This window comes from Gopherus flavomarginatus, chromosome 11 (genome assembly GCF_025201925.1).
Source record: "Gopherus flavomarginatus isolate rGopFla2 chromosome 11, rGopFla2.mat.asm, whole genome shotgun sequence".
Classification (NCBI taxonomy): domain Eukaryota; kingdom Metazoa; phylum Chordata; order Testudines; family Testudinidae; genus Gopherus; species Gopherus flavomarginatus.
The window spans coordinates 20,663,269-20,684,913 of NC_066627.1; the positions used below are offsets into that span (position 1 = coordinate 20,663,269).

At 47.6% G+C, this 21,645-nt stretch overlaps 2 protein-coding genes across 5 annotated transcripts in view; one reads left to right on the forward strand and one right to left on the reverse strand.

Moving 5' to 3' along the window:
• LOC127031600 (ubiquinol-cytochrome-c reductase complex assembly factor 1) overlaps positions 1-14,092 on the forward strand; it is a 93,511-nt gene extending 79,419 nt beyond the window's left edge. For 3 of the 4 annotated variants that reach the window (XM_050918645.1, XM_050918643.1, XM_050918642.1), the window contains exons 8-10: positions 3,383-3,460; positions 5,463-5,576; positions 13,834-14,092. In XM_050918645.1, the coding sequence (XP_050774602.1) occupies positions 3,383-3,460; positions 5,463-5,576; positions 13,834-13,968 (327 nt within the window). In that variant the 3' untranslated portion in view covers positions 13,969-14,092. Of the gene's footprint in view, positions 1-3,382; positions 3,461-5,462; positions 5,577-6,033; positions 6,361-13,833 lie in introns of those variants that run through there. The other variant, XM_050918644.1, reaches the window with a different exon arrangement.
• MMP24 (matrix metallopeptidase 24) overlaps positions 1-21,645 on the reverse strand; it is a 352,153-nt gene that overhangs the window by 82,106 nt on the left and 248,402 nt on the right. The gene's annotated exons all lie outside the window — the stretch shown is intronic.

Sequence of the window (21,645 nt, forward strand, 5' to 3'; positions counted from 1 at the left end):
GAGAAAGCAGATAGGAACAAGAAGAGAATGGTTTCCAAAGAGCATTGATTTTGATTTACTTGGTTCCTTTGTTTTATAAGAGAGGCTGTTTCTCCAGCTCTTTGTAGTTATGCATTGTTGGCTGCATTCCTCAAAAATAGTATATCCCTTTAAATGTAATTTTATTGCCTAAGATATTCCCCCATCCTCAGTCATATTTCATATTTCAAAATGTTTGTCTCTAAGATGTACTTATTGCCATGTTTGTTTAACTTTATCTCCTTCGTTAATCCATTTCTTACTAACCTAAAGCCACTGCTTTTCGTTTTTAATATAGTAAGTTGCTTCCCTGGGGATGTTTAGTCCAAGACTTGTCCCTGTAATGGGACTGTTTGTTTTCTTTACCCCATTGCAATTGCCTGCTGTACCATTTGTAGTATGTGTTAAGTAATCCTTAAGGTAACATTTTTATTATGTCATAAAAAGTGCATGGCAAATATATTATAACTCATGGAATTTGTTTGTTTAAAAATGGAAGGATAATTTATTGAGTGTGTTACATGAGACCTGCTCCCCTATTAGAGTGTAGAAGTGCTGCTTATGTAGAAGTATGTTCTATTGAGAAAAACCACGGTCTTTGGCATGCATAGAAAGTATGAGCGTGGTTGGCTAGAAGTGACATCATAGTTTATGTACTCAATAAAAATTTAATTAAGTCATTACAGGAGTTGCAGTCATCATTTAGCCCTCTGATTTCTTCTGTTTAGTTTTTTATTAAACATTCAGTAATAGCCAGTCACCAAATCTTGATGGCCTATAAAATATCTGCATGAATTTTAATAGCTCATATAAATGGAAAAATATGAGTAACTGACCTAAAAGGAACATTTTCCTTGCGGTTGCACTACATGTATTCTTATAAAAATCAAATTATGAAAAAGGATAGTGATTTAATGGAAGAGTATATAAACAATAGATTTGATGGCATGACATAAAATAATTAGAGTTTTGAGAGAGTAACTATTATATAGGCACAACCACTAAGGCTATCGGGATATTATGGGGAGTTTGGTGACATTTTTGATGAAACTCCAGCAGTCTGTGCTATCAACAGAGTTCTGAGATTTTCTTATAGGTGTATTCATAATTTTTCTTTGCTTTGTAGTGTCTGTATTTGACATGGTATTGCAATCTCCAAAACAGTAATGCACTTTGCATAGTAAACACATTTTTTAAAACACTATACTGATCCCCAACATCTTTTTAAAAAGTTCTTGCTTTCATCTTCAGTGTCACACATGGGAGGAGGGGGGCATTTATTTTATTTATTTATTTTGGACAGTTTTGAAGGATAATCAAATGAGACATTTTTAGATGTGAGCATTTGGAACCTGCCTGGTCTGGGCATAATACAGGAGAATATCTTAGAACGCTGGCCATAGATAGGCAGTCTCGGGTGTTTGTGACTGAGGTTTGGGTGATGCAAATAAGCAGAGACCATATGGGGCTTTTTTGGTCCCTCTCTCCACACATTGTCAGAAGGCCCTGTCAGAGCTCCTTCTGAGAGTGTCCCTTAAATCTGTCATATGGGTCCAATATAGGAAAGAATCTTTCCCAAGTCCTTGCCAGTTAAAATGCAGCTGTATCTGTGTGAAGAAAATGTTTTTGTTCTAAACTGTTTGGGGCAATTTGTATTGACAAAAAGAAAAGTATAGATGAAAGGAGACCCAGCGTGAGTCTCACTTAGCCATCCCTCTGAGTGTCTGGCAGTCCAGCTCTTCCTCGCACAGTTAGGCAGCTCATAGCTCTGCTGACACAGGGCTCAGTCCTGCAAGCTGATAAGGAGCTATGCCCAAACTAGCAATTACACCTCTACCTGGACATAACGCGGCCCAATATAACACTGATTCGAATATAACGTGGTAAAGCAGCACTCCAGGGGGCCGAGGCTGCGCACTCCTTTGGATCAAAGCAAGTTCAATATAATGCAGTTTCACCTATAACGTAAGATTTTTTGGCTCCCAAGGACAGCGTTATATCGGGGTAGAGCTGTATTTAGGAATCTGATTAAATTTAGCCTGTGGGTAGCCCCAGTGACTTTAGGGTACCTACACACCTGCTTAAAATTTAACAGATTCTTAAGTGCTTTGTTGGGTCACTCCCAGAGGTCTAAGCTCCTTGTAGAATTGAGCCCATATATGTTTTAGTTTGACTTCACAGTCTCAGACAGTAGCAGAGCCACCTCATTCAGTCCTCGTATCTGTAAGGCAGAGAGAAAGCAAAAAAAGAGGATCAGAGAAACTGAACGACCTGGTAACTTGCACCCAAGAGTTTTTAAAAATTGGCCAAGTAGCTCTCTGAGCCATTGATGCTAATATTTAACAAATCTTGGAATACTAGGGAAACACAAAAGGATAAGGGAAAAAAATAATGTTGAGGCAATAATTTAAAAGGGTAAACGCAATGACCCAGGAAACTGTAGGCTGGGTGGCCTGACATGGATCCTGAGCAATACATAGGCTGACATGGAAGCACCCAGTATTAATGAAATGATGGTAGCACGACTAATGCCAATCAGCATGGCACTTGTCAGACAAAGCAATATTAATTTTTGATAAGATTACTGGGTGAAATTCTGTGACTTGAGTTTATGCAGGTCAGACTAGCTGCTGCTAATGGCTTTAATGTCTGTTAATCTGTGGAAGCAACAGTAACAGGCAGTTTGCGGCCAGAGCAGGGCCGGCTCCAGCTTTTTTGCCACCCCAAGTGGCAAAGAGACGAAAAAAAAACCCCACAATCAGCGGCACTTTGGCAGCTGCTCTACCGCACCACGTCATTCTTCGGTGGCAATTCAGCAGCCGGTCCTTCCCTCCAAGAGGGACTGAGGGACCCACCGCCGAAGACCCGGACATGCTGCCCCCTTCCAAGGGCCACCCCAAGCACTAGCTTACTGCGCTGGTGCCTGGAGCCGGCCCTGGGCCAGGGAGGAGTTGACCGGAATTGGGAGGAATGTGAGACTAATGAGAGAGCATCCCAGGCTGGGGACTCTCCTACCCTCTGAGCTCACAGGGAAGATACTGTTGGTAGTTTTCATTTCTACAAAGTCTGTGCCAACTTATAATGCCTTATATATACCTCTCCACTCCGCAGCCTACATGAACCACACTGCTCACACCCCAGTCCTGCCCCTCACAGACCGCAATGTTCTCATCTCCTTCCCTCCTCCCAAACCACATTGCTCTCACCTTCCCCTTCCCCGAACCCCACGGACCATGCTGCTTTCCCCCAACCCTGACCCCCATGGACTGTGCTGCTCTCCCGCCATCCCCACGGGCTGCACTGCTCTCACCGCTCCCATCTCTCAGGACCTGTACAGATTACCGTATATTGTTTTATTTTTCAGATTGATTCTTTTACTCTAAAACAAAGTATGAGAAGCATGACAGAAAATTTCTATGCAGCTATATTTGGATATGATGAGGTAAGAGCATAGAGTTGACCCTGCCTACATCTAGTGCACTGTTTTCTCCAGTGGTGCTGAAAGCTAGGTGCTTCACAGGAAGGAGTAAACACCCAAAATATACATCCTAGCACAATGGGGACAGAATTTTTCCGGACTGTAGCAGTTGTGATCAGTTTGTGTTTTGAAGCCTGACTAATGAGAACCCTTCTAGGAGGGACAGCATGGTCTGCTGGCTGAGGCATACATGGTCTGCTGGCTGAGGCTTTGTCTACGCTACCACGTATGTCAGTATTAGCTATGTTGCTCAGGGCTGTGAGTAAGCCACCCCGCGATCGACATAAGTTACACCGACCTAAGCGCTGGTGTGGACAGCACTGTCAGCAGAAGAGCTTCTCTCTCTGACATAGCTACTGCCGCTGGTCGGAGGTGGATTAATTAAGTTGACAGCTTAGAGCAGCTACACAGAGAACTTGCAGCAGTGCAATTGCATCAGTGCAGCTACGCCTCTGTAAGCTCTCTAGTGTAGCCATAGCCTGAGTGGCAGGATGTCTAGATTCTCTTCTTGGCTCTGCCACAGACTTATTGTCTAACCTTGGGCGAGTCACTTTCCCCCTCAGTGCCTTAGCTGATCCAGTTGTACAGTGGATATGATATTTATCAAGCCTGTCTAATGACCCAGAAGGGTAAAAATGCCCTGATATGTGTAAGGGCTGTGTGACTCTCCGATGGAAGGCACTACATTATGGGCAAAGTGTAGCTGTTATTTCTTTTGCCTGAGCTGATGTCACTGCAGGTGCTGACTCATTCATAATCATCTACTTTAGTTTTTTATTTAGCTGTTTGCCTTATAAACAGTGAGTTCCGCAAGGTATTGGACAACAGATGCATCAAGATCTTCCTTTTATTGATTTTTAAGTGTAGCCAGGGGATGTAAATGTGTGTGTGTGTGTGTCTCTTTTTTAAACCCACCATTATATTTTAAAACCCCCACAAATGTCTTGTTAAATAAAGATCAATATTTGCCTTTAAATGTTAAGCTAATTTTTCCCTAATGCAGGGCTGATAGCAGCACCCAGCAGAGGACAGGCATTCAGATGTTGCAGGGATGGTCACCATATAATCTAGACAAGTGGCTCTCAAACTCCTTTTTACTGGTGACCCCTTTAACATAGCAAGCCTCTGAATGTGACCCCCCCTTATAAATTAAAAACACTTTTTAATGTATTAGACATCATTATAAATGCTGGAGGCACAGCGGGGTTTGGGGTGGAGGTTGACAGCTCGTGACCCCCCATGTAATAACCCCGCGAACCCCTGAGGGGTCCTGACCCCCAGTTTGAGAACCCTGATCTAGACAGACAGCAGAGGTTATGAACAACACAGACAAAGAAGTGCTACAGATCTGAATCCAGTGAAAATTAACTAAAAAAATCCGGATAGGCCTAAATATCATGGGATTACCCTGTGCTCTTGCATCACAGGCTGAGGTGAAGAGCAGCACCTTATTGGCCTTCTCAGCAACAGTTATGTCGTGTGCGCTTTAGCTCCTATCCTTGCCCAGCATCATCGCAGTCCCCCCCATGCTGTGCAGCAATGCTCTCTAGTCTCATAAGGCATAAGGTTTTGCGGCAGTGATCCCAAAAGAGAGAGAACTGGTTTACCAGCCCGTACACAAAATTTGCTCTGTGTTTTCTCCAGAATCCACTCATCCGGCCATTTCTTTTGGACTGTTGTGTTAAGCAGCTACACAGACGCCTCAGGGAGATGCAAATGTATGGTGTATATTGCAGTGTTGTAGCTGTGTTGGTCTCAACATGTGGAATATAGATATGAAAAATATGATATGAAAAGATATGAAAAAGAGACTGCAACTCCAGGAGTGTGGGACTGTAAGAGGTGTGTAATAAACTGAGAATATCCAGTCAGACAACAGGCAGTTAAATCTCACCCAAGTTTTCCACTTGGTGTTTACATTCTCTCCGTGTACAGTGTCCAATCCTTCTCTCACCCCTTCTTTTAGGGGATTTTGTCTGATGACCGCGTACTGGCAGCTGCCCTTTGGAGAAACCTTTTCAACAAGCACTGTGAGGACCCCAGGCAGCTGGAACTGCTAGTGGAGTATGTGCGCAAGCAGGTGAGCAGTAGCTCAGAGCATAGCCTCTCTTACTGTTCCTAGGAAAGTAAACTCTGTATTGCTTGCTTCCCAAACAGCACTGCACAGGGCCGATTACAGAAATGAGATTGTCCAAGAGTTTCATAAAATCCTATTCCAGTTTCCCTCCCAAGTGACAATGTCTTAGTCCCTTCCCTCTACTGGAGCTTGGTGCCTTGGGTCTCTCCCTGAAAGATTTGCTTTCTTATGCTGGAGCTGGTCACAGCTTCAGATTTAAGGTTGAGGTAGAGGTTTTCAGTTTAGCAGGAACTTTAAACCTTTAGTTTCTAAAACACCTATAAAAGTGGAAAAAATAATGGAATTAAGGATGTGAACTTAGGCTGATATTTCAGTTGTTCATGGTGGTTCGATAAAAATGGATTGAGACTGAAAGAATAATAAGAGATCCAAAATAATCTCTTTTCATATTTCTCACTAGATTGTCGCACTTTTTTGGACCCATTTTACAAGAAATCTGAAACCCTCTGGGCTTTACTACACATACAGCTGCGCAAATGAGAAAACAGATTTTAAAACATTATTTGTACTTAAAAAAAAATGAAAATCTGTAAATGATAGTATGGCACACCAAAACAGACGTTTCCACATTTCACCAATTCACCAGACGTGATTTGCCGACACATGTTTCACACTGGCAGGGTGGAGAACCATAAGGACAGAAAGCACAGCAGGCAGAACTGCTGCTGTAGCTGCTCCTGTTGTCCCTAATCTGCAGAAGTCCATGAAACGTGCCAGCATCTTTTCAGAAGTGAGTGACCGTATAGACTTTTTACAGAGATTCTCTTCCACTATTATGGCAGGTTCTTGCCATAGCTACTTTCAGTTTCAAATAGGCATAAAATGCTGTTGACACAAAGAGCCTTCTGAGACCCACCACAGCTTCTCACTCTTTTCAGGAGGGTTGAGACCACCGGGAGCAGAGTAAGCGTTGCAGTGTCTCCCTCTCATTTCCATGGAGGTCCACTTTCACAGAATCAGAGAAAATTAGGGTTGGAAGAGACTTCAGGAGGTCATCTAGTCCAACCCCCTGCTCAAAGCAGGACCAACCCCAACTAAATCAGCCCAGCCAGGGCTTTGTCAAGCTGGGCCTTAAAAACCTCTAAGGATGGAGATTCCACTACCTCCCTAGGTAACCCATTCCAGTGCTTCACCACCCTCCTAGTGAAATTGTTTTTCTTAATATCCAACCTAGACCTCCCCCACTTCAACTTGAGACCATTTCTCCTTGTTCTGTCATCTGCCACCACTGAGAACAGCCGAACTCCATCCTCTTTGGAACTGCTCTTCAGGTAGTTGAAGGCTGCTATCAAATCCCCCCTCACTCTTCTCTTCTGCAGACTAAATAACCCCAGTTCCCTCAGCCATGGGCGGCAAGCTGTATACCCACGTGGTGCCCAGGCACCAGCAATATTCAGAGCCCAGGGGTACAGCTCCACCAATGTTTGGGGCCGGGTGACCTCACCTGCCGCCTCCCTGCCCCCCCGTGCCTCCTCCAAGTGTCCCCCGGCTCCCCCTTGTTGGCCCTATGCACGTCCCTGGGCCCCGGAGGGAGCAGAGTGTCCCTGCCTCTTCCGTGCAGCTTGCCTCCCTGCAGCAACTGCTGCTGCATGGGTCATAGAATCATAGAATATCAGGGTTGGAAGGGACCTCAGGAGGTATCTAGTCCAACCCCCTGCTCAAAGCAGGACCAACACCAACTAAATCATCCCAACCAGGGCTTTGTCAAGCTGTCCTAGTGACTCCATCTCAACTGTCAGGGCAGACTGACTCTGAGCCTGCCCTTGCCCCTAAGACCCTTCCCTTTTCCGGTGGGACCCTCCATCAGCACAGCGCTCCCTCCCCCACCCACAATCACTGCTCTTGCCTCATGCTGGGCAAGGAGGCAGCCCCATCTCCCACCCCCGGTGAGGCTACAGTCGGGCAACAGTAGGGGAGGAGGTGCATGCTGCACCCCCTGGCACCCACCATGGGGGAGGCGAGGGAGATTCCTGGATCTGAAAGGGGCCCTAGGAGCACATGCAGTGACAGTGGTGGGAGTGAGTGTGCTGCTGGGGGGGGCGGGAAAGGGGGGGCCCTCCCCCAGAGCTCGCTGCTGCCAGCAGGGAAAGGGCTGGGGGGAGTCCTCCTCTCTGGCCCCTGTCCCAGAGCAGCCTGCCTACACCCCAAACTCATCCCCAGTCCTGCCCCACCGCAAAGCCCACACCCCCAGCCAGAGCTTTCTCCCCCCCCCCCACTGCACCGTCAACCATCTACGCTAGCCCTGAGGCCCTCCAACATCACAAATCCCTCATCTCCAGCCCCAGCCAGAGTCCTCACACACCCCTGCACTCCAATCCTCTGCCTTAGCCCTGAGCCCCCTCCAACACCACAAACCCCTCATCTCCAGCCCCAGACAGAGCCCTCACGCACCCCTGCACCCCAACCCTCTGCCTCTCCAACACCCCAAGCCCCTCAATGCCAGCCCGAGCCAGAGCCCTCATCCCCCTGCACCCTAACCATCTGCCCCAACCCTGTGCCTCCTCCTGCACCATGAACCCCTCATCTCCAGTCCCACCCCACAGCCGTCACTCCAATCCTCTGCCATAGTCCTGAGCCCCCTCCCACACTCCAAACCTCTCATCCCCAGCCAGAGCCCTCACCCCCTACACCCCTACCCTCGCCCTGAGCCCCTCCCACACCCCAAACCCCTCATCCTCCTGCACCCTAACCATCTGCCCCAACCTTGAGCCCCCTCTTGCATCATGAACCCCTCATCCCCAGTCCCACCCCACAGCCCTCACCCCACACCCCAACCCTCTGCCATAGCCCTGAGCCCCCTCCCACATGCCAAACCTCTCACCCCCAGCCCCACCCCTGCACTCCCTCCCTCCCCCAAACTCTCTCCCAGCGCCTGTACCCCTCCTCCACCTCAGACCTCCTCCCCTACTCAAACTCCCTCCCAGAGCCTTGGGCAGGTGGGGGGGCAGAGTTTGGGCAGGGGCAGGTTCTGGGGCACCACCAAAATTTCTACAAACCTGCCGCCCATGCCCTCAGCCTCTCCTCGTAAGTCACGTGCCGCAGCCCCCTAATCATTTTCGTTGCCCTCCACTGGATTATCTCCAATTTGTCCACATCCTTTCGGGGTGGGAGTGGGGCACAAAACTGGACACAATATTCCAGATGTGACCTCACCAGTGCTGAATATAGGGGAATAATCACTTCCCTCGATCTGCTGGCAATGCTCCTACTAATGCAGCCCAATATGCCGTTAGCCTTCTTGGCAGCAAGGGCACACTGTTGACTCATATACAGCTTCTCATCCACTATAATCCCCAGGTCCTTTTCTGCAGAACTGCCGCTTAGCCAGTTGATCCTCAGCCTGTAGCAGTGCATGGGATTCTTCCTTCCTAAGTGCAGGACTCTGTACTTGTCCTTTTTGAACCTCATCAGATTTCTTTTCGCCCAGTCCTCCAATTTGTCTTGGTCACTCTGGACCCTATCCCTACCCTTTAGCATATCTACCTCTCCCCCCTTTTTAGTATAATCCACAAACTTGCTGAGGGTGCAATCCATCCCATCATCCAGATCATTAATGAAGATGTTGAACAAAACCCGTTCCAGGACTGACCCCTGGGGCACTCTGCTTGATACCGGCTGCCAACTAGATGTCGAGCCATTGATCTAGTCAGCTTTCTGTCCACCTTTATAGTCCATTCATCCAGTCCATACGTCTTTAACTTTCTGGCAAGAATACTGTTGGAGACCGTATCAAAAGCTTTGCTAAAGTCACAGTATGTCACGTCCTTCGCTTTCCCCATATCCACAGAGCTAGTTATCTTATCATAAAAGGCAATCAGGTTGGTCAGGCATGACTTGCCCTTGGTGAATCCATGTTGACTGTTCCTGATCACCTTCCTCTCCTCCAAGTGCTTCAAAATGGATTCCTTGAGGACCTGCTCCATGATTTTTCCAGGGACTGAGGAGAGGCTGACCGGTCTGTAGTTCCCCAGATTCTCCTTCTTCCCCTTTTTTAAAGATTGGCACTATATTTGCCTTTTTCCAATCAGCCGGGACCTCCCCCGATCACCATGAGTTTTCAGAGATAATGGCCAATGGCTCTGCAATCATATCATCCAACTCCCTCAACATCCTCAGATGCATTGCATCCGGCCCCATGGACTTGTGCATATCCAGCTTTTCTAAATAGTCCTTAACCTGTTCTTTCACCAATGAGGGCTGCTCACCTCCTCCCCATACTGTGGTGCCCAGTGCAGCAGTCTGGGAGCTGAGGTTGCCTGTGAAGACTGGGGCAAAAAAAAGCATTGAGTACTTCAGCTTTTTCCACGTCATCTGTCGCTAGGTTGCCAGCACCATTAATTAAGGGTCCCACACTTTCCCTGACTTTCTTGTTGCTAACATACATGTAGAAACTCTTCTTGTTGCCCTTCACATTCCTTGCTAGCGGCAACTCCAATTGTGCTTTGGCCTTCCTGATTACACCCCTGCATGCTTGAGCAATATTTTTATACTCCTCCCTAGTCATCTATCCAAGTTTTCACTTCTTGTAAGCTTCCTTTTTGTGTTTAAGCTCACCGAAGATTTCTCAGTTAAGCGAAGCTGGTCGCCTGCCGTATTTGTTATTCTTTCTGCACATCAGGATGGTTTGTTGCTGCACCCTCAATCAGGCTTCTTTAAAATACAGCCAGTTCTTCCAGACTCCTTTCCCCCTCATACTAGTCTCCCAGGGGATCCTCCCCATCAGTTCCGTGAGGGAGTCAAAATCTGTTTTTTTGACGTCCAGGGTTTGTATTGTGCTGCTCTCCTTTCTTCTTTTTGTCAGGATCCTGAACTCAACCATGTCATGGTCACTGCTGCCCAGGTTGCCACCCACTTCTACTTCCCCTACTAATTCTTCCCTGTTTGTGAGCAGCAGAGGAGCATTTGTGAGCAGCAAGAGGAGCATGGTCTCTAGTTGGTTCCTCCAGCACTTGCACCATGAAGCTGTCCCCAACACTCTCCAGAAACTTCCTGGATTGTCTGCACTGCTGTATTGCTCTCCCAGCGGATGTCAGGTTGATTGAAGTCTCCCATAAGAACCAGCACCTGTGATCTGGTAACTTCTGTTAGTTGTCCAAAGAAAGCCTCGTCTACCTCATCCTCCTGGTCTGATGGTCTATAGCAGACACGCACCATGATATCATCCTTGTTGCTCTTGCTAAAGACTCTCAACAGGCTTTTCTCCAGTTTCATACTGGAGCTCTGAATAGTCATACTGCTCTCTTATATACAGTGCAACTCTTCCACCTTTTCTCCTCCACTTGTCCTTCCTGAACAGTTTATACTCATCCATGACAGTGCTCATCATGTGAGTTACCTCACCAAGTCTCTGTTATTCCAATCACATCATAGTTCCTTGACTGTTCCAGGACTTCCAATTCTGCCTGCTTGTTTCCAAGACTTCATGTGTTCATGTACAAGCACCTAAGATAACTAGCTGATTGCCCTACTTTCTCAGTATGAATCAGTAGGCCTCCCCTGTTTCACCCTCCTCCTTGTGTTTCCACCCTTACCTCAGGGCTTAGGTCTCCATCCTAAAGCCCTCTTCACCAGGTTAGCAAGCCTGCCTGTGAAGAGATGCTCTTCCCTCTCTTCCTTAGGTGGATCCCAGCTCTTCCTAGCAGTCCTTCTGGGAACAGCATCCCATGGTTGAAGAATCCAAAGCCTTCTCTCCAATACCACCTGCTCAACCACACATTTACCTCCACAATTCGATGGTCCCTACCTCGGCCTTTTCCTTCAACAGGGAGGATGGAAGAGAACATGACTTGCACATCAAACTCCTTTATCCTTCTTCCCAGAGCCACATAGTCTGCAGTAACCCGCTCAAGGTCATTCTTGGCAGTATCATTGGTGCCCACATGGAAAAGTAGGAAAGGGTAGCGGTTCGAGGGCTTGATCAGTCTTAGCAGATAGTCTGTCACATCCTGAATTCTAGCTCCAGGCAAGCAGCACACTTTTCGAGTTTCCCGGTCAGGATGGCAGATGGATGACTCCGTCCCCGTTAGGAGGGAGTCCCCAACCACCACCACCCATTTCCTCCTCTTGGGAGTGGTGGTCGTGGAACCCTCATCCCTTGGACAATGCATCCCATGCCTTCCGGTCAGTGGTGTCTCCTTCTCATCTCTTCCTTCAGATGACTCTTCCAAACCATGCTGCACCATAGGTAAACTCCCTCTGTTTGCTTCTCCTCTGTTTTCCTCCTTCATTAATCCCTATGACCTACCCATTGAGGTATGTCACCCTTGTATAAAAACTAGAGAACTAACATAAGCAGTAACTTTATTTAGCGACAGTTAAGGTTGTATCTAGACCTGGCCTTCTCCTGCATGACCCAAATCTTGAAGGCATGGAAATAGGAAGTTGAGGACAAACTAACCTGCATTTCTTGACCCTTCAGATGGTCTATAACACTACAAGTAATATCCTGCAACACTCCATAAGGCATTCACTTCTACCTCAAAAAGGTTAAGAAAAACAATACACAGCCCATTTCATGCATTTGTGCGGTCACACAAATCTTGGCATTGCCCTTATGTGCTCTGTATCAACAGATCAGCAAATCTGATTGTCATACATGCCATGCATTTGGACAGTTATTCTGCCTTAACAATGCGGAGATAAATGTTCAGGTTCTGCTTTAGAGTGTATATGAGCAAAGGACGAGGGAGATGTGTTTAGGGAGAATCGAATAAGCTATGAGAAGAAAGGTTAAATCTGAAATGAAGCAGCACTCCTTCTACAGAGGAGCAGGACTTACTCTAGATGTGCTCAGTGGTGCATGAGGGAAGCGCCAAGTTTATGGGGTTACAGGACAGAAGGGGCATGAAAGAGCAGACATCTAGTGAAATGATAGACATAGACAGAGACCATGAAGTGGACAGAGTGGAAGGAAAACAGAGATGGTATAAGGAAAGATAGGATAGTGAAGAGGTCAGAATCATCAATAATTTGAAGGTCACAAAAGGTGCATGCAATGAGATCAAAGTGAAAGGGAATCTACTAGCCACCCTAAAGTACACAATAGCCCAGTTGGTGCTTAAGAAACCCTTCACTCAGGGCAAACAATCTTGCAACAACTGCCCAGTGTCCGATCTCCCATTTGTAAGCAAAATAATTGAAAACGGCTTGGAAAAGGCCTCCAATCAGATTTCAGTATAGAGAGTGGAATATACTGGTCATGCTTGTGGATGACCTCCTCCTCTTCAGAGACAGGGGCCATGCATCCATTCTGATGCTGCCGGAGCTCTGCACCATTTAATACCATTGATCGTGAAACGCTGCTTTTCTGCCTTAGAGACCAAGTATGGAGTAGTAAATTAGGAAGAAAATTAATTACTAAAGCATAGCCCTGGCTACCTCTTCCATTGCATGCAGGGAACTAGAGTAAGCCTCATGGTCTACTGCACCAAAAGTTGCTAATCCTTTTGTAGTGTCAGAATCTACATGTACGCATGATGCCTGTCTATCACCGGGGGAAAAGATCAGCAGATAATACCAGTGTTTATCAACTCCAGGTGCAAAGCGGGGGTAGTACTTCTTTCCTCCCACTCATAGCTTGTCTTCTGTTTTAATATAAACCATTTGGGATAGGGGTTGTCTTCTACTGTGTGTGTACAGATCTTCAGGCACTACTTTGATACCAATAATAATAACAGTCATTTAAGGTTGGTGGCAGAGGCACTTAATACTTGGGATAGAGGTCTTTTTGTATAAGTATAAATGAACAGTGTCACTTCAGTCACCGGGACAGTGTCAGCCAGCTGTGGATCGAATACCTCTCCACTCCATTTTTCAAGGTTGAGGAATTGGTCCAATATACTGGTTGCAGGCCAAAGCTTCCTCTTCACACTGCCCTCTTCTTTGCCCCACTGTCAGGATTTTCAGAGACCATTTTATTTCAGGCATTAAAAGATCTTTTGTTAGACTCAAATCTTCTATAGCTCCTTGTCTTCTAGCCCCTTTGTGAAGGACTTTCAGCCATTTATCTCTTCCTTCTAGTCCTCTTCCACTCAGTGCTAAAAGATTCAAAACAATCCCACGCTTCTACTTCCTTTCTTCAAAACATGCTGCTTACCTGAACTCTTGGGGAGTTTGGAATTGTCAGGGGAAACCTTCAGACCATCTTTATCTGTTCCAATGAGTTCAAGTCAGAAATACATTATTTCCTTGTGAATTTCAGATGCAGTACCTGGATGCTATAAATGGAGAGGACCTGCTACTGACTGGTGAAGTGAATTGGCGCCCTCTTGTGGAGAGTAATGCCCAAAGCATCCTGAAGCCAACTTCCCCAGCGTATAATGATGAAGGACTCTAAGACCTTCATCAGTCAATGAACAATGTGTTAAATTTTCATTCTGTGGGGTACCCAAGAAGGGAAGGAATAAATATTTGCTGTTGAAAGAATCTATTTAAATAAATAGCATTTTTTTATTGATTTACATGTTGGTAAACCTGACAGCAGTACTCTTTTGAATATTTTATCTAGGTTTAAATGCTGCTAGTTCATCTGAAAAATACCTGTCTGTTGCAGAAGTATAAAGTTGACCCTGCAGATAGATTTTGAGAGACAGCATCCATCGTTTGAAAACCAAATATCTTACCAAAAGTGATAGGTACCTCAAGAACAGGGTTTTCTGCTCTTTATCTAGCAAGAGGGGAGCGACTTCACACAAATACAATGACATTACTCTTTCTGCTCCATGAAAAGTTGTTAAACACAAGGCTGCGTTCTGCATTTTCTCAATGTTGATATACCTCTATCCTGGCTTTGGGGGACATAGTCTATTTTTGCATTAAAATGCTTGGGAATTGGCTGAGAAGATCTTGAAATTATTTTCGATTAAAGCCCAGTTTAGAGTCAGACTGTGACTGGCCCCTTGCACAGGTGCACAAGGAGAGGTAGGTGCAAGAGGGAAGGGGACAAGGCCATGGTGGGACTATGGCTAAAAGCCACTTTAGAGTCCTTATTGTTTCAAAGTAGCTCTATCTTCCTGATATGCTCATATTCTTTCTAGAGCTGTGCTCTAGTGATTGCTGCAGTAGAGTAACATCGCAATGGTCTGTTCATGTTCTCTATGGGATAAAACTATGCTCTACCCACAAAGAAGAGACCTTTTCTTGTTAACATTTTAAATAGTTAAGCAGGCAACAGTTACCCCAACAGAATTATTCAGTGAAAACCTGCACCAAATAAATCAACAGAAAGTCGGGCTTTATTGCGCAAACTAAAGGTCAACATGGGGTTTCTAGTTCAGTGACTGAAACTGGTTTTATTTCTCTGTCCAAAATCTTCATATGAAACCATGTGACCAAGTAATAGAACTGTACTTGTTTTGTGTACTTTGTAATGCCTTTGCTGAAAATGAAAAGAACAATGCCCTGTCGTGTCAGAACATAGTCCTAACAAACCAATTCACCAAATAAGTCATCTTTACTGTGTGATCACACTAACACACCACAAAGGTTCTTATTTCCGGTGTAAGTCTGATGTCTTCTGTAGCTGCCCAGGACTGTGGATGTTCCTGCTCCTAGTGCCATCTTCTCTAGGCAATTTGCATCGGTGTTAGACATCACCTTTCCTGTCAGCGACAAATGGGATCCAGAGCATGATCTCCAAAACACAGGCGAGTGCTTCTTAGCCTTTGTTTAGGGAGCAACTACTAGTGAGTTTTTCTATGTGTGTGTATGTGTGCGCGCGCACACACACATATGTATATATAAAGTAATTTTGTTAGTTTTTTCAAAAGCAAACTTCCTCAGTTTAAGTTGTTATAAAATGAGTCATGTAGAGAAACCTTATAGGTGTGAGGTATATCCCACTTCTGTAAAAACATTACAAACCAAACAACTTTCTCTCAGTTTATTTAAGATGCTTTTGTTGCAAGCTGAGCTAAGGAGAGAAACCTCTTATGTGTGAAGTATTATGCAGTATATGTGAGATAATAACACCTTGTAATTCATTACAGCTGTGTTGTATTTACATAAAAGAAGGCTTAGCTGTGTAGGAATTTGCTGATTAATTTATTTTTAATGGGAGTGAAGTATACCAAGTACCAAAATAAACTTTACTGTGTGTATCTTACTGCTCCTGGAATAGATGGAAAAATTAATGGTAGATATTTTGGCTTAAAACTACCTACATTAATTCATAAACAAAATAGCTATTTAAACTTTAACCCCTTTCCTGCTATGTCATTTAAACCTTGACTCTTGCTGTAGTACCTGTTGTGTCTCCCAGGCCACGAGAACACAGGACTAAAAGCTTGGCGCTACCCATGCCATAGGAATCTAGTGGACACAGGAATGGGGCCACAGACTTTGCCATGCCACAGATATGCAAGGCCTTCAGACCAGAATCCTTTTATGCAGTGGGTCTGCAGGTGTGGTATCACATTCCTTCTGATACTGTGAATATGTGGAGTCCACAGGACCTTCACCTTAGCCCTTCCTACGCCACAGGAATGGAGAGTGTACAGAGACCATGGTGCCTCCCAGGCCACAGGTATGGGAGTGCCACAGATTCATTTGGGAGCATACATGTGTGTACCTTCCAAGGATATGGGAACTGGAAGATCTGTGACCATGATACCTTCCCTGGTTCCAGAAAATACCCCCGTATCTTCTGCCACTGCAGAGTGAGCCAGCAGTGAGGATGTATAGGTGAGGAAAGGAGTGGATGGAGCAGATTAGATTAGTTAGATAGGACAGATACATACTCATACAAATTACAAGCACTGTTAGAGCTACAGAGAATGCACAAGGGCTGGAACTGGGCAGGGGAGGAACTTGTCTTTCCAGCCCTGGATTCTCTGCGGATAAAGGATGCGGAGTGGCTTTTTCCTTGAGCACAGGAGATCCCTCAACCTCCCTTACTCTTAGATGTATAAACTCCAATAAGATACACACACCATATTTGCAATATATCTTTGCATCCAGGCTCACCAGAAAGAGTGTTGTTATGATGGAAGATGCCACCTCCATTATGAACATAGATGGACATGTGCGTGGAACAATTACTCAAAAAAATAAGGCCTCTGTCTCTTCTATTAAAGCTACCATGGTCTGAGTGGTTCCATCCAGGACTCAGCTCTCATAGGTCCGACAAGCATACAGAGCAAAAAACTCCATGCACTCATGAGCTTGCTGTGACCTTCCATCCAGTTCCCCAAAGGTTCTGCTGCTTCAGCCTGGGCCAGGATCATTTTCAGTGTGTAGTTTTCCCTTTTGGCTTCTCATCAGCACCCAGAGTTTTCTCATAGTGATCACAACTTTCAGAAGGAAAGAGTCTGAAGACCTGCACATCAAGGCCCCCCATTCTTGTTCACTTGAGCTGTCACTGTCAAAGTGCATGGTTTCATTCCAAGTGGAATGGTAAGCTCTCTTGTTCTTTCCTGGGATCTAATCCACATGAAACCGTAATTCTGAACCAGCCAGAGGCTAGTTGTCCTTCCTGTAGACATACTACCTTGTTGTGAGGAGCCCTTGAGAGTCCTCACGTTTCCACTGTCTGGTTCTGCATCTGGTGGGCATTGTGACAGTGATGAGCAGCAATCAGTGAACTGTCCTGCCAATGAGATTGCTCCAGCTCCTCCAGAGCCCAGGTATGTGAGCACTGCAAAGTCCATCCTTCCCCTCTGTTCTCCAAGGCTGTTGGGGAGGGGCGGGCTGGGATGGATATATTTATGGGCAATCCTTCCTTTATGTTCTCATTTTAAATTTGAGACAGGCACCCAGAGCACTGAATGGGTGCCTATGGTTGTATTTTAACAGTTTTGAGTAACTAACTCAGCTTCTTTTTTGAATGCTTGCTCATGTTGATTACATTGTAGGTGTGCGTGCGCCCACAAGCATGGTCGTCAGAGATTTTTGCCTTAGCAGTATCTGTAGGGCCGGCTGTGGTGCCCCCTGGAGTGCCTCACGCATGATATATCAGGTGCTGCTGGCCCTATGCCCTCTCAGTACCTTCTTACTGCCCGCGGTGGTCAGTCAGAGCACCTCTGTCCCTTGCTTTGCAAGGGGCCAGTGGTTCCTTTCCTGTCCCAGCCTTGTGCTTCCGGTTGTAAATAGTTCTGTTGTTTGTTAGTTAGTAGTTAGGTAGCTGTAAAGTGTTCAGTTAGTTAGGGTCCCAGCAGGGACTTTGCCCCGGCATGCCCCATTCTCTGGTTTTAAGCCCTGCTCCCCGTGTAAGAGGCCTATGCCTGTTAGTGACCCTCACGATAGTTGTCTGCAGTGCCTCAGGGAATCCCACATGAAGGAGCGTTGTTGTATCTGTAAGAACTTTTGTTCTCGGACACAGAAGGAACTGACACAACATACGAGTCAGGGCCCTCCTGATGCAGGCTGCCCTACACCCAGCCTCAGAGCCGGCTCAGCCTGAAATGGCACCCAGTGCTTCAGCTTCAGTGCATAGTGCACCCATTCCTGGGCTTCTCCCTGCACTGTTTCCCGTCCCTGGTGCCAAAAATGATGCTGAATAAGACGGCACCAAGCAAGCCCAATAAAGGTGCTCTGGACAAAGGACCCTGTTTGGGCCTTACGCCCACTCCAGACCCGCATAATGGCTCTGCCCTGGAGAGTTCCTCCCCTCCTGAAAAGACCCGACTTCATGGAGCAAGTACAGGTCCAAGCCGACGATGCAGTCAATGCCCACTCAGCTCTTGGCACCTGCACAGCCGAGAGAGCTCCCACCGCAGCCAGCACTATGTTCAGCAATGGAACTGTCTAAAGCTCCTGGCAAGGGCAAGCCCACCAATAATACCTCGCACAAGACCAACAAGCACCACCAGTCTCCAGAGCCAAGGCAGAGCCCAAGGTCGCCACGCTCTTGGTCTCCACGTCTGTCCAGGTTTCCAGCCTGTTGTTACCAGTCATCAGTACCAGGCTCCCGATCCCTGTCTTCATGCTGAAGCTCTCCCAGGCATAGACAATCTCCGTGGCACTGGTCCTCGTCACATTGTCAGTTGCTGAAGCCGTGACCTCGAGGCTACTCTCAGACATGGCACCGCTCTCCTTACTCCTGGTACCAGTCAGAACGCTCCCGGCACCGGTCACCGGCAGCACCAGTTAGCCATCAGACCGAGGCCTCGACGGGCCTGCCATAGTCACCAGAGTGTGACGACTTCAGATCAGAGGCACAGTTCAGCCCCTCACCCAGGCAGCAATGGGACTGGGCTCCGGAGGGCATGTCTGCAGCATCGGAGCCGGTCTGGCAGCAAGGCCAGTGGCAGATCCAATGACATTATTGGAATGCCTTGGGGGTTCCTGTCATGCCATTGCCCCACTCTCGCCAGCCCTTGGTCACCACATCAGACAGGTGAAAGTCGGCACCCATTGCACTGTCGGCACCGGGTTTGGTGGATGATGCACTGGTGACCGTCATGAGTGAGGAGGCGGTGCCCACCCCAAGGCCACCATCCCCATTGGGAGAAGACACTGGCTGGCCTCCCCCGGTGGTCCAGTCATGCTCCTCCTCTTCCCCAGAAGCGTCGATGGTGGGCCCCTCAAGAGCTAGCCCACTGAATGATTTCAAGGATCATCAGGCACTGCTCCATAGGGTGGCTTTGAACTTGGCCCTCAAGGCAGAGGAGATGAAGGAGCAGACAGACGCATTGTTCATTGTGCTCTCGGCAGCCACCCCAGCCCAGGTCGCCTCCTGGTGCACAAGGGGGCCCTGAACATTGCCAAGTCCTTCTGGCAAACCCTGTCCTCTTATTTCACCCATGTCCAAGAGAGCAGAGGAAAAGTACTTTGTCCCTGCGAAAGGGTTCTAGTACTTATACATCCACCTGCCGCCATGATTGTTGGTCGTGTCTGCGGCCAACGAGAGGGATAAGCAGGGCTCCACCAGTTCCACCCGTAAAAATAAAGATGCTAAGAGGTTGGATTTGTTTGGTCACAAGATTTATTCTACAGCCAGCCTCCAGTTTTGGGTGGCGAACCACCAGGTCCTCTTGGGCCACTATAATTTTAACTTGTGGACTGCTTCCTCAAGTTCAAAGACTTCATGTCCCAGGAAGCGGCCCAGGATTTTGCAACTCTGGTGGAGGAAGGCACCACGGCGGCTCAGTGCTCCCTCCAAATGGCCTGGGATGTGGCTGATTCGGCTGCCTGGGTGGTTGCCTCAGTGGTGGTTATGAGGTGCAGTTGCTGACTCTAGACGGCAGACCTGTCCCAGGAGATGCAGGCCTCTATCCAAGACCTCTCATTTGATGGTGTCAGCCTTTTCTCCGACCAGACAGACGTGCAGCTGCACGGCCTTAAGGAGACACGGGCAACTCTTCACTCTCTGGGGTTGCACACTCCTCAGATGTCGAGGCAGCCGTTCCGGCCTCCTCCACCATTGCCACCTCATCAAGAGCCTACAAGGAAGTGGGACACCAGGTTTAGCCGCTGCCACCTGTCATCATCCCGCTGCCCTGTGCAGCTTGGCCCATCAAAGCACCAAGGGAGCCAGAAGCACTCATTTTGAAGGTGCACCCAAGAGCAATGGGAGCATCTGCCCAGATCCCTTTCTGCCCTTTTCTCGGCTGCCCTTTCCCTTACCATTTGGCCTGGTCCAGGGTTACATCCGACCACTGGGTCCTGGATATAGTTGCTTGGGGCTATACCCTGCAATTTTTGGCTGCCCCTTCTTCCTGCCCCTCCCCTTTCCCCATCCCTCTTCAGGGACCCTTCTCATGAGCAACTCCTCATTCAGGAGGTCGAGAAACTCCTGGGCTTGAGGGCTGTAGAGGAGGTTCCTTGGAAGGAAGAGGATTCTATTCCCGCTACTTCCTTATCCCGAAGGCAAAAGGGGACCTCAGACCCATTCTGGAACTGCATGGCCTCAACAAGTCTCTCAATAAGTTGAAGTTCCACATGGTCTCCCTGGCCTCCATCATCCCTTCCCTGGATCTGGGGGACTGGTACGCCACTCTTGACTTAAAGGACGCTTACTTCCATGTCTCCATATTCCCAGGACATAGACGGTTCCTGCGCTTCATAGTGGCCGGGTGCCACTTTCAGTTCACAGCGCTACCTTTTGGCCTGTCCTTGGCCCCCAGAGTGTTCGTGAAATGTGTGGCACCAGTGGTGGCTTACCTCAGACATCAGGGTGACCAGATCTTTCCATATCTCGACGACTGGCTTATCAAGGGCAGGTCTCTGGAGCAGTACAAAAGAGCCTCACTTTGGTGCATTCCACCTGCAGTGACCTGGGCCTGTTGATAAATGCAGAAAAGTTCACGTTAACACCAGTCCAACGTATAGAGTTTATTGGCGTGGTTCTCCACTCCATGTGGGCCAGGGCTTGCCTTCCCAAAGCGCGTTTTCAGGCCATAGCAGGCTTAATCTCCCACAGACAAGCCCATCCGCTCACTACAGCCCACATTTGTCTGCGACTATTGAGCCATGTGGCCGTGTGCACATACGTGGTCAGCCATGCCTGACTTTATCTAAGGCCTCTGCAAACGTGGCTGGCCTCAGTTTACATTTCCAGCAGGTACCCCCTAGACTGAGTGGTCACAATGCCGAGCCATGTCCTACTGTCGTTGGACTGGTGGCAGGATCCCGAGTCGATGCTCTGGAGAGTTCTTTTCGTGTCCCCGTCTCCATTGCTCACCCTGGTCTCAGACGCTTTGGATCTGGGCTGAGGAGCCCACCTGGTGTTGGATCTGGGCTGGTGTAGCCCACACTGGCTACATCTCGATCCAGCCCTCCACATCAATGTCAGGGAACTCAGGGTGGCTCTTCTGGCCTGCCAGGCTTTTTTGCCCTACTTGCAGGGCAAGGTGGGGCAGGTCCTGACGGATGATACTGCCGCGATGTATTACATCAACACACGGGGGGCACCGGGTCTTCAACCCTTCATCGAGAAGCGCTCAGCCACTGGGACTTTTGCGTGAGGAACGCCGTCTACCTGGTGGCCGCCCACCTGCAGGGACCAAGAATGTCTTGACGGATCACCTCAGCAGGACCCTCTTATCTCGCCACGAATGGTCGTTCCATCTGGAGG